Source organism: Oryza brachyantha, chromosome 7 (genome assembly GCF_000231095.2).
Source record: "Oryza brachyantha chromosome 7, ObraRS2, whole genome shotgun sequence".
Classification (NCBI taxonomy): domain Eukaryota; kingdom Viridiplantae; phylum Streptophyta; class Magnoliopsida; order Poales; family Poaceae; genus Oryza; species Oryza brachyantha.
Window position 1 is genome coordinate 8,927,459 of NC_023169.2, and position 13,368 is coordinate 8,940,826.

General features: G+C 37.7%; 1 protein-coding gene across 3 annotated transcripts; it reads left to right on the plus strand.

Annotated features, from left to right (window-relative positions):
* The first annotated feature begins 2,961 nt into the window (after positions 1-2,961).
* On the plus strand, positions 2,962-7,865 carry LOC102718287 (oxidation resistance protein 1). Of its 3 annotated transcripts, none has more exons than XM_040526372.1 (8): positions 2,962-3,273; positions 4,100-4,554; positions 4,657-4,729; positions 4,854-4,934; positions 5,179-5,242; positions 5,629-5,716; positions 5,830-5,914; positions 6,815-7,386. In XM_040526372.1, the coding sequence occupies exons 1-8, from the start codon at positions 3,175-3,177 to the stop codon at positions 7,103-7,105; spliced, it is 1,236 nt and encodes a 411-aa protein (XP_040382306.1). In that variant the 5' UTR covers positions 2,962-3,174; the 3' UTR covers positions 7,106-7,386. The 3 variants fall into 3 exon arrangements, with proteins under 3 accessions (XP_040382306.1, XP_040382308.1, XP_040382307.1); XM_040526374.1 differs by lacking the exon at positions 6,815-7,386 and adding an exon at positions 7,468-7,865 and having other exon boundaries at positions 3,175-3,273; XM_040526373.1 differs by having other exon boundaries at positions 3,235-3,273; positions 3,752-4,554; positions 6,815-7,382.
* The last annotated feature ends 5,503 nt before the right edge of the window (positions 7,866-13,368 follow it).

The following is a 13,368-nucleotide window of genomic DNA, read 5'->3' on the forward strand; positions in this document are numbered from 1 at the left end:
AAACGGCTCTTATAATACAAACAAGACTAATTTATATTTATATTTAATGATATTCATCTCTCATTATATCATGCGTATTGCGTAGAAACCATGTTTTACATAAGATTTTTTTCCTTGCTACATTATCTGTATAACAAATCATTTAATTCCATACACTCATCTGAGGGTATTCACATTACAATGACTAGGATAATTTTTGTATATTAAATGAGTTGTCGTCTAATATGAAAGATGATTTGACAAGTGATTAAATAGAGAAAGCAAAGAAAACCATGTGTTGCAAAGGATATAGTTTCCACACAACACGTAAGACATGATGAGAGATGATTAGCATTAAATTAAATTAGTAGTATCTACAGAGCATGTACAATAGCAGACTATAAGCTAGCTATAAATATATTTTAAGGAGATAAAAGAGGAGACAGAAGAGCAGAGCTACAGATTTGTAGTCAGCTGTAGCACGGATGATCCAAGATGCAATATGTATATGACATGTGGGACAAGGTAGTATATATTTTGTAGGTGGCTATTAGATTAACTATGGATGATTTGGAGCTAGTAGTTGGCTATACTATTGAACTTGCTCCTAGGATTGCTCTGGTTAGAGCAAGTATAATAGCAGACTGCAAGCCAGCTAAATACTGAGGTAAAAGAGAGAAGGGAGGAGAGAGAGGAGAAGAAGAAGGATGTAAGCTTATAGCCAGCTTGAGCATAAGAACCAAAAAAAACTCTGTAAAAGAGAAAAGTGGGTCCTACATTAATGATGACTAGCTAACTATGGACTAAAAGAAGGCTAAAAAAATTTTATAGCCAACTGGCTATAAAATTAGCCTTGCTCTTAGATCAAGTATAATAGCAGGCTATAAACCAGCTAAATGCTAATACGGAGGAGAGGGAGAAGCGAACTATAAGTTTATAACCAGCTCAAGGCACAAGAATCAAAATACTCTATTAGAGAGACATGTGAGTCTTATATTAACGATAAAAAGCTAATTGCTATATGAGTGGACTAAGAGCAAGGCTAATAATATAGCCAACAAGCTGGCTATAAGATTCTTTATACTCTTTTGTTAGTCCACTCATATAGTAGTTAACTACTTATCCTTAATGCAAGACTCATATGTCTCTCTCATAAAGTTTCTTGGTTCTTGTGTCCAAGCAATCTATAAGCTTATAGTTAGCCTCTTCTCTCTCTCGGCCTCCCCTCTCTTCTCTACATCAGCATTTAGCTAGCTTATAGCCTACTGTTATACTAGCTCTAAGAGCAACTCCAACAGCTCTCCATCCTAACTTGATATCTCGGTTTTTTGGCAAAGTGTAAAAAAACTGCCTCCAACAGTTTGTTATCCGGGTTTCCAAATTTTGGCAATTTTCCATATCCCCTCGTTTGCGCGCACATGCGAGACCCTGGATTTCACTTGGCATCCAGAAAATACAACGTTGAGTTTCTCTCGTGCCTCTGCCTAGAAGTTTCACGTGCAACGAAAAGAGAAGTCTCGGTGTGAGCTACTCGCGGTCCAGTGCCGACCCGCCGCCGACCGGCGACGCCGCCGCATGCCATCCCATCGCCGGCCAGGCCCATTCCCGGCCGCCGTCGCCCGCTCCGCCCCGGCGGCCGCACGCCCATGCGGCCGGCGCCCCTACGCTCTGGTCGCCCGCTTGGCGTAAAGTAACACGTGCGACTTGCATCCTTCACCAACCATAGAGGTTTGGCATTGTGTTATCTCTATCTCCAGTCTGGTGTTTTAATTAGTTTTCTTGGTATCCATCAATCTAGAATTATAATTCATAATTGTATCTTTTAGGAAGAAAAGCCCGTAATGAATGTCCATTATTTAAGTGGTTGGTTTGTCGTATTAGTGCTAATAACCACGGCAGCATGGTTGGCTTGTCATTGGCTAATTAAAGAATTCTCTTTTCAGCTAGCAAGTGCAGAGAGTTTATGCATGGTAGTTTGCAATAGGTGATGCGTGGCGGCCGTGGCGGGGGCGTGGCCATCTTCAACTTCTAACCATTTTTTATGACCAAATCTGTTTTTAGCGAGTGATATATCCCTAGCTATTGAAAATAAAACAATTTCCACATTGTCATCTTGTTTACAAAGTTGTTAAAACAGCAGATTTGAGAAACTATTTTTGCCTAAGCTCGAAGGCGTCGTTTAGATGGCAAAAATTTTGGTGAAGATGTCACATCGACATGTACGGTCACACATTTGAAGTATTAAACGTAGTCTAATTACAAAACAAATTTTAGATTCCGCCTGAAAACCATGGGACAAATTTTTTAAGTCTAGTTAATCCGTTATTAACATATGTTGATTACTGTAGCACCTATGGCTAATTATGTACTAATTAGGCTCAAAAATTCGTTTCACGATTTTCCACATAACTACGTAATTAATTTTAATGTTCATGTATATTTAATGTTTATTTAAATGTCGAAAGATTCGATATGATGTTTTTAGAAAAAGATTTTAGGAACTATAAGCAGAGCCTAAAAGAGCACAATAGCCTGTGGATTCGCACAACTCAAGGGCGGTTTGTGTGGATGGACTTATGCATAAGTCCCTCCACTTTAGTCCCTTTTAGCCCCTAAAATACTAAACAGGAGAGACTAAAAGAAACTAAAACTATGTATATCCATAAGTCTCTATAAGAAATGCTAAAATGGACTAAAGGTTTATAATATACCTACTCTACTATTCTAGATCTATAACTATGTATGTGTGGTGTGTACTATTAATTAGATCATTTAATAAGATTTTTGTCTCTTTTAGTTCCTCTAAATAAATAGGATAGAACTTTATGTTTTATTTCTAGGATTAATTTTTAGTCCCGCTCTCTCTCTCTCTCTCTCCCTCCTCGGTTCCAACAGTGTCTGCAGCGTGGACTCTGGAGTCTGGACGACGATCGTTACAGTCACTGACGATGCCAAACTTGTCGTGCGGTGCGGTCCGGCCAAACTTGTCCCTTCGCTTCCTTGACGCGTATATGCCCAACCAAACTTCGCCTTTGCCTCCTCTTTCCCTCCCTCCCTCTCTCTCCGTCGGCATCGCCGCCACCACCCAAGCTACGCCTGCCGTCGTCCGTCCGCACGCGACCGACCGCCAATAGCGGCAGCGGCGGCGTGCGGGCCGGCGAGGCAAGGTAGCAGGGAAGGAGGACCGCGGTGGCGATGCTCGCTTGGAAGGAGAAGGTGGCGGGCAGGCTCGCCCGCCTCCTCGCCGACTCCCCGGCCTCCCCCTCCGCCGCCGCCGCCGCCGTTGAGCCGCGGGTGAGATCCCTCGTCCCTCCCGCGCGTGCACGCTGCGTCGGATCCGCATTTTTTCCTTTCTTTCCTTTTTTTTTTCTTTTTTGGTTTGGTTTGTGGTGGTGGTTGGTGTGGCGTCGCGTCGCCTCGTCCATCGATCCGGTGGTTCCGGAAAGGCGGAATCTTGGAGCTTGCCGGTGTCGAAACGGGATCAATGAATTGTTTTTTCCCCTTCTCTATAATTTAATAATGGCGTAGTTCCTCGTCTTAGATTTGGATCTGGGGCTGATGCCCCCCTGGGCAGACGATGTTGTTTTGGCATTACCATTGTGGTTTTGTATTGTTTGCTGCTTGGGCTCACCAATGGTGTTTTGTTAGGATTTAGCTGTTCAAATGGTTGCAGTTTTTTTTCACCCAATGCATCATTGTTCTGTATTTTTATGATATTTCGTAGTTGTCGCCGTAGCCAAGAGAAAAACTGTAATTGCCGTTCTTTTTTCAGGCCAAAAACAAGCGATTTGGCAACAATCCTGACCAAAAACTAGCGATTTGGCAACAATCCTGAGTACCACCAGCAGACTAAGCTAGAAATGATTGAGACAGTATTCGGACATATATGGGTCTACAGAAAAACTAAGTTGATGCTGAATCAATACTGATGTAGTTCCAGTTTGTAATGCACAATCTTTGCCGTTGAAACATTAGCTTATATAACTCATAGAAAGAAGTACATGTAAATTTTGCATGGTTTGTGTCATCTTAAGCCTCAAGAGGCTTTTGGAGCTTTTAGCAGTGAGAACTCACAACCTTTTTTTAATTACTTCTGTTTTAATAACATGTGTTTATTCAGGAAACTTCTTTTCCAGTGGAGCATTTTACTTCTCCTAACAAAGGATCATTATCCTCTTACATGATGTCCCTTCTGCCAACCTCAATTTCGGGACATGAGAGGACTTCACCGAGTTCAATGAATATGAAACCGCTACCTCCTGAATCACTTCCTAAACGATGGAGAGGGAATGATTTCTTGTGGTGTGATCAGCCACTGGAATTGAGTGAGGAATCTGGTTATGAAAGTGAGGGAGAGAAAAGGAATGGAAATTCTGATAACGAGCAGCAAATCCTGCAGTCATACAGGTCCAGGGATAACTCAAATGGAAATGAAGAAACATCAACATCAGACTGCATAGACTCTCTTTGTTATTTAACTGAAAAGTCTAGATTCGTGTCTCCAAAATTGTTTGGATTTTTTCAGTCTTCTCTCCCTGGGACCTTAAGGGGATGTCACTGGGTATTGCTTTATAGGTATAAACATGCCATGCTTGCAAATTTTTACTTAATAATGTGTTTTTTAGTATTGCCTTTTGATTTCTTCATTCCGTCTTGTTTTTGGCAACTGAAGTGCAGCACTTGGAAGCATGGAATATCTCTAAGAACACTTTTTCGTAGAAGTGAAAATCTCCAGGGTCCATGCCTATTGGTATGTCCGACTACGTGTTATGCATTTACCATGAAATATTGATACATGCCATATCAATGCAACCTCAATACTTGTTTTTAGGAGTCAGGGCTTCTTCTGAAATATTTCTTACCCTTCATATTAGATTGTCGGAGACATGCAGGGGGCTGTGTTTGGTGGCTTGTTAAATGGCCCTCTTAGGCCTACAGAGAAAAGAAAGTATCAGGTCAGACATTAGAAAGTTGCTATTTATGCTTATGAATGCTAGTAATGCTGGACGTGTTTGCCCCACTGTTCACCAAGGCACATGAAGCTAGTCAGGCATCATAACCTTGGTGATTACGCAGGCTTAAGCAGAAAGGTGCCCTGTAGCACCTAGGCATTGCCTAGGGGTGGCTACCTTCTAGAGCATCCTTTATTCGTTTTCCCCAGATTGTGTAATGATTGTATCTATATTCCTGATGGAGCAGGGAACTAATCAGACATTTGTATTCACAACGATTTCCGGTGAACCTAGGCTTTTCAGACCAACTGGTAAGCATCTTATTTTGGTATAACCATGTCAGACAACAAGTTTCACTTTAGCACACATTCTTTATAAATTACATGTCTGCCATCATTATATATGACTTGCATCTGAGGTCCTGAGCTTTTACAAAAGTGGCATCATCAGCAAAAGTGGAATCAAAAGGAAAATGGCAACGCATTAATGAAAGTAACTAGTATGATGTGCTGATGAGTTGTAATTTATGGTGAAATTATAAATCGGCACACAATTTTGTAACTTACCATGTTAATACTGTATTCAAAATTCAATTGGATTTATTATTTTTAATAGTAGTTCACCACAAATGTTTTCTATCAACATAGTTAATATTGTAATATTTGTGGTTATACTTATCTGGGAAAAAAACATCCAGGCGCCAACAGGTACTACTACTTATGCTTGAATAATTGTCTGGCGTTTGGAGGTGGTGGGAATTTTGCATTGTGCCTCGATGAAGATTTGTAAGTTGCTATTGTGGCATATACAATTTCCTCATTTTGCACAAAACAGTCATGGTTAGCATGATATCTTGGTTTTACTGAATAGAGCATGATATCTTGGTTTTACTGAATAGGTTACATGGAACCAGTGGATTATGTGAAACATTTGGGAACTCGTGCTTGGCTCATAGTCCAGATTTTGAGCTGAAAAATGTTGAGGTAAGATGATTTTTTTAAAATTCAAATCCAAAGAATTATTTATATTCTGTAGTCATAATAACTCAAAAGAAATATACAACATACTAAAGGGCCTGCTTGAGTAGAATGCTCAATTAATCAAGTATGGTCATAATAAAAATATGCACCATGTTGGTCAGGGACTTAGGACCAACTAAATCTTGGCATTTCTAAATACTACTCCCTCCATTTTATAATGTAAGATATTTGACTTTTTTGCTTGCAATATTTGACCATTTGTCTTATTAAAAAAAATTATGGAAATGCCATTTATTTTGTTTGTGGCTTACTTTATTATCAAAAGAACTTTAAGTATAACTTGTCATTTTCTATATTTGTACTAAATTTTTAAATAAAATGAATGGTCAAACGTTGCAACAAAAAAATCAAACATCTTACATTATGAAACGGAAGTAGTACTTTTGTTACTTTGGTGACAGCACTTTGACCATTTGTTCTGTACACTAAGTATGGAAGAAATAGTTTTAAGTGTATTACTCCATATAATTGTTTTTGGCATTGTGGTTCTAATATTATGAAGGGTTAATTTGATCCGTGCCATCGCAACTATACATATTTGATAAATGCCATTATAATTCGTCTATTCGTAGTTGTGCTACTTAAATTTCATATAATTAGAACCATACCATCGTCGTTATATTTTCCATCTTCTTCCTTATTTACACGTGGGACCCATCCGTCAGATTCATCTTCTTCCTCCAATCTTTCTCCAATCTTTGCTTTCCCCATTCCCCACATCTATCTCCACCGGCGTCTCCTGAGAAAAATTTGAGTTTTGGACTTCAGATCGTATAACGGCAGTCTTTTTTTTTGTTTTTATTTATTCTTGTTTGATTCAACATCGTGATGTGCGGGCTGCAGCCTGAGCATCGTCTTCCTCGTTGCCATCTGCACCTGCTCCGGCTGCACCGGCAGCGGCAGGCAAGGGAGGACGCAGACAACGTGACGGCATTCCAGGGGGCAGCTCCAGCAGCTATTTCACCTCCACGACGCCGGCGTGGACCAAGCCTTCATCGACGCAAGGTCCCGTTTGACTGCGTCATCTGCCTGCGTGAGTTCATCGGTGGACAGAGATATGGGAAAACTGAGGATCGGAGGAAGAAGATGAATCTGACGGGTGGGTCCCACGTGCAGATGGGAAAGAAGATATAAAACATGACGGCGATGGCACGTGTCTAATTTTGTAAAATTTGAATGGCACGGTTACGAATAAACGAATTGTAATGGCATTTATCTAGTTGCAATGACAGATCAAATTAACCCTATTATGAACACCACAACCTTTTACAAATATACGTAGAATTCTAGTACAAAATAAAAACAGTTAATGGTGATTGTGGTTGAGTTTAGATGTGTTGTTTCAGTGGAGGTTGATCAGCATGCGTTTCTTCTCTTTTCTTCATTTTCAGTGGAGGTTGATCATCATGCGTTTCTTCTCTTTTCTTCCTTGCTGTGCATGCTCTTAAGTTCATCACTTTGTTTATTCGGTATTACTGACTTGTTCTTTTCTGCAGCTGTGGGGTTTTACCCATTCATTGGGTCGTTCAACGTAATTGGCTGGACACGTGAGGCGATCCCGTTTGTCGTCTATTCAATTCACTGTGTACCCTACTCTCTGTAACACCATTGTTCTCTATCTCATTGATTTAACCCTAATTCGTTCTTTCTTTAGTATATATAAATGTTGTCTCCCATAGAGCAGCAATGTGGTGTAAAATGCAATGCGACTATGTACCCTTCATTCGTGGTGTACGGCTTAGTAATACGCGGGCAAGAAAATGACATGATTCTAAGTTGGTCTGGTGATATCCACTCCTGAGAAAATGAGAGTTGATGGTGGTTCCATTTGACATCTGTTTCCATTTGACAAACTGCAAATATGTGCGACATAATTTAAAGCACGGAATTTACATTTGATTACTAAATGTTTTTTTAGATTAGTTCATTACTAAATGTTATGATAGAAACCACTAATCTGCATTAAAATTAGGTATGTTGTAATTTGGGTCATCTTTTGTTACCTAGGTTAAAATAGTCTCTAATTATACTACCTGTGTACGAAAACATTGTAACAAAAAGGGTAAGTGGCACTTAAGTAGATCATATATAAGTCGGATGGTTGAGTCATATGCATAGCGATTTCCTTTAAACATATACTTTGACTTTGCACCGGACAAAGTAAATTTACTACTGTTGCAGTTTGGATCATCATAAACATTTTTCTCACTACAAATTAATGACTAGAATACATTGTTTCATGTTAGGCTTGGTAATGAGTCTAATATTTTTCTTATAAAATTAGATTAGGAAAAATTACAAGAATGCTATTATAATTTTACAAAATTAGAGATATGTTATCCTGACCTATATATTATTGACTCATGTGGGTTTCATATACCACTGAGATAGCAATGATATATCTCTAATTGTGCAAAATTATAATGGCACCTATAAATTAAGGGCAGGGGTTGGGTTTAAAATGGGTGGGCTAAAATTTGAGAAAGGTTAAGTAGGTTTGTGCAAGGACTTAAAATGACATTTACCTATTGTCACCCTTAGGTTGCGTTTGGCTGGAGAGGGGAGTTGGTTACCCGACGTGGAAAACATAATCATATATTAGTATATGATTAATTAATTATTAAAAAATATAAAATAAATTAATATGATTTTTTAAAATAACTTTTCTATAGAAAATTTTTGTAAAAAATACAATATTTAGCTGTTCAGGAAACGTCAACATGGAAAACAAGTGAGTTAAGATAATTTATATGGGCTGCTGAACACGGCCCTAGTTGCACTACGTTTCCTATATATGTCCAATCTAGAGGGGAGGTTAGACATGGATAGAAAATGGGTAGAAAAGATAATAGAGTTGGGTAGATAAGATCGGAAAATGAACCTACCTGGTCCAAAATAAAAAAAAAGATAGCTTTTAGGGACTAGGTAAAAGGTGATCCAAAGTGGAATTCACCGTATCTCTCACACTTTAAAACCAAAGTCTGTTCGTCCTCCTTCTCAATGCACATCACGTAAAAAAGAATCACTTAAAAAAACTATCATACTTAAAAGTGAAGTCGTCCATTCAGTTCTTGTTCCACGTCATGTAAAAAAAGAACCGCTTCAAAAAACTAAAAGAAATCAAGTGGTTTCTTAAAAAAAAACTGTTTATTTTCTCGTTGGACATGTGTAGTCCAGACTGTGTTCATCTCTACGTGTGTTGTTTAGTCCGTCAGTCAGATGGACTTGCTGTAATTAATGGGTATATATATTTTTTTAAAAGATAAAAAGTGATCCAAAGTGTAATTCATCGTATTTTTAAATTAATCCCGTTGTATGATCTACACAGAGTGTCGTCTTTAGATTATATAATATATATAATAAAAGAATTGCAGATAGCTGCTATCAAATCCCTGAAAAATGAAATATTAGTAGCTATGATTAGCTTTAATTTGAGCATGGGCTTATTAGTAATGTACTTAAACTGTCTATTAGTTTCGTCCATCAGCTGGTTCGATACCTACCAGGGCCACCCGTGTAAGCTTTTCTTCTGAGATCTTTTAACTGGTGCACGTATCTTGTACTAATAAGAGTAGTCTAGTAATATTTAAATCTAACTAAGTATATTAAATATTTTATTTGAAACTTTGGTAAGATGTATTTACCAATTCATCTATTTTAATATGATATATTATACATAAATTTATTGCAATGTTATATATTTTAGTTTAAATTTTATCCCTATAAAATTTCTAGTGTTCATAGTATAAAAATATTAAATCTATTAGATCCAAAGTGCGTAATCATTAAAGGTATCTTAAGAAATCCTTTAAGTAAGTCACAGTGCGCAAGGACTATGTTTCGATAGAAGAAGATAGAAAATGAAAAATTATCTAACTATTTGATAACTATTTAATGGTATAAATAATAAAATTAACTGCTACAAGTTAAAAGTCACTTTAGAAATATGAGAACATTCATATAAAAACTTTTTACAAAACCTGCAAGTTCGGAGAGCGTGCACGTAGAAATAGAAAAAAAATCAGTTCAAGCCTCCTGCCGTTCATGTGCAAAAGATGACATTGTTATATTAGAAAAAAAAAGATGACATGGTTATTGGGATAAATAAACATAAAAACTTTTTTTTTACATGGACTCCTAGGCTATTTTTCTGTGTGCTTGAGTGATAGGCTCATAGCCTAACGTACAGATGCGCATCAGCACATCGTCACCATCCGTTGATCGTTTCGCAGGAATGCATGACTGAATGATTGTACAACTACAAAAGTACACTGGAATCTCGGTCTCTCTTTTCTTTTTTTTTCTTTCCTTTCTTTTTTTTTTTAATTTTCAAGTCAACCCTTCTACGTGTCTTGGTTCAGCGTAACTTCGTGCTATATTCTTACGTTAGCTTCTTGCTTCCTGCACGTTAAGGCCCCGTTTACATTTAAAAAAATTTGAAAGAAAAATCACTTTGGATGTTTGATCGGATGAGATACGAATGAATTCAAGGCTCGCCGGAAAACCGTGAGATAAATGTTTTGAGTCTAATTAATCCGTCATTACCATATATAGGTTACTGTAGTACTTATGGTTAATCATGCACTAATTAGGCTCAAAATATTCGTCTCACGATTTCGTTCATAACTGTGTAATTAGTTTTTATTTTCATTAATATTTAATACTCAATAGGTGTCCAAAGATTCTATGTTATGTTTTTTAAAAAACTTTTTGGGAAGGCCTAAAGTTCCCTGTCGATTGGTAGATCCAAACAAAAGAAATTTAGATGCTTTCAATTTATAAACAACCGAATTTTTATTTATGGCTCATTTTTAATATGTATTTTTAAACACAATTCTTCCTAAAACTTATTTGTAATATATGTACCATTTACCACACCGAGCGCGACGGTACAACGCCGGGCTAATTAATGAGACCGCTGTAGCAAAACTGTGCATATGTTGGAAATAAGTTTTAGGATAATTTATTTTTAAAATATAAAATTTAGAAGGTGCAAGAATAAAAAATTACAACAAGTGATGTGAAAAATGAAATTTTAAAACTTAGTTTTTGAGTTTTTTTTCCATCGTAGTTTGTTTTTAAATTTTATTTAAATCACTAAATACACACATACATAGGTTTCACCAACAAATTGTTTTTTTGGTAACTAAGGGGTTGGGTGCAACCATTAAACTTAAAATGGACATGTGCATCAGAAATAACTTAAAGTGAACCACAATCAGAACCTTAAACAGACACCATCTTAACAAAAGCGAAAAAAAAAATGCTTCAGGAGTCAAGGCGATGGACTAAAAGGAGAACAACGTATATATTTTTTGACGGCCTTTTGAAATCCATTATTTACTCCATTTAATTTACTTGCCGTTATAAAGTTCAATTTTTTCTATCAAAATACTTATCATTCTCACGGTCTAAAACACTTTTAAAGTTGCCTTTTCCTTTCTACTCTTTATGAATATATAGCCAAACTAGTACTTAGGAATTTGATACATACTTAGGCCCCGTTTAGTTTCCAAAAATTTTTAGGAGAAGAGTCACATCGGCGTGTACGGTTATATATTTAAAGTATTAAATGTAGTATAATTATAAAACAATTTTAGATTCCGCCTGGAAACCGTGAGACGAATCTTTTGAGTCTAATTAATCCGTCATTAGCACATGTTGGTTACTGTAGCACTTATGGCTAATCATGCACTAATTAGGCTCAAAAGATTCGTCTCACGATTTTCCCCGTAACTGTGTAATTAGTTTTAATTTCCATCTATATTAGGTGTTTAAAGGTTCGATGTGATGTTTTTGGGAAAAAATTCTGTGAAGGCCTTAGACAAAAATGATTAGGATGTTTAATTTCTTGACACACTTTCTCATTGAAATCAATCATAACCATTTCTCATGTCAACCTTAATTCCTCTTAAAAAATACGCTCCATCCATTTTAAAATATAACTATTTTAAAGTTGTTTAGAATGCTAGAGAGCACCTCAATAAATAAGGAATATATAGTTGTTGGAGGATAGGTGGTGATTAGATGTGAATAATTTTATATGAAAAGTGATTGATGAGATAAATATTAATGCGAATAGTGTGCTTAGGGCATTTCTTTTTCGGTTTTGTTTAGGCACCGTTTAGATCCAAAATTTTTTGGGAGAGTAGTCACATTGACGTGTACGGTCACACATTTGAAGTATTAAACGTAGTCTAATTATAAAATAAATTTTAGATTCCGCCTGAAAATCGCGAGACGAATCTTTTGAGTCTAATTAATCTGTTATTAGCACATGTTGGTTAATGTAGCACTTATGGCTAATCATATCCTAATTAGGCTCAAAAGATTAGTCTCACGATTTTCTCTATAACTGTGTAATTAGTTTTGATATTCATCTATATTTAATGTTTATTTAGATGTCCAAATATTTGATGTGATGGTTTTGGAAAAAGTTTTTGGAACTAAACATGGCCCTTATAAGCCAAAATTTAAATTTTAAAAATTATATTTTGAGTTGATTTTGAGATCTTTTAATTACAGTTTATTTTTTCATCCTTTACTTTTAGATGATTAAAACACTTATATAAAAGTTTTATTTAAATATTATTTTTCGTTTGCACATGCGCCGATTAACATTTTTTCCTCAAAAACAGCCAAATGATAACCCTTTTATATTTTGGGACAAGACTTATATCCTAAAAGTCCTTTTAATTTGAAAATGAGACAGCAAAAAATCTTTATATTTTAAGATGATGAAAGTAATTTGTCAGCAGGTTTGTCTTGGAATAATTAACTATTTGCTACTCCCTATATGTGACGTTACGTGTCTATGATATATAGCTGGAGAACTCGTACACACGTGAGATAGCAATTGGGTAAACTCGTTACTGTACCAGTAACAAAAACTAAATACCCCGTTTATCTTTTAAGATTTTAGAACCGGGAGATGCAGCAAGCTCAGCAAAGCCACCACCCGGGCATCCAAAAAGGCATCAACAGTCCACTCCCCTTGCCATCCCATGGCTCCCCTCCCCTCCCCTCCCCAGTTGTGGACGCCGAGACGGAACCCAAAAGCATCAACCGGACCTCTCCCCGCGCCCTGTCCACTGCACCCGTCGGACCCCGTCCTCCACTGACAGCTGGGCCCCGCACGCTACCGGTGCCTGCACCGGGTGCACCCGCCCCCCGCGGCCCAAGTTGACAGAATAGTTTCTCTCTCCCCATCGCCGGAGGAGGGAGAACCACCCACCCACACACACTGGCCACACAGGCGTACGCGCGTGCGGGTGACGGCCGCGCCGGCCCCACCGGAGGACGGGCCCACATGTCAGCGGCCCGTCTGGCCTCGCGCGCCGGTCCGCCCACGCGAAAGGCCGCCCCCTCCCTCCCACCATTCCCCCCCACATCTCATC

Coding starts and splice junctions, on each gene's coding strand:
- LOC102718287 (XM_040526372.1), top strand. CDS start 3,175: ATGCTCGCTTGGAAGGAGAAGGTGGCGGGCAGGCTCGCCCGCCTCCTC. Junction 3,274..4,099: donor CCGCCGCCGTTGAGCCGCGG/GTGAGATCCCTC, acceptor GTGTTTATTCAG/GAAACTTCTTTTCCAGTGGA. Junction 5,243..5,628: donor TAGGCTTTTCAGACCAACTG/GTAAGCATCTTA, acceptor AAAAACATCCAG/GCGCCAACAGGTACTACTAC.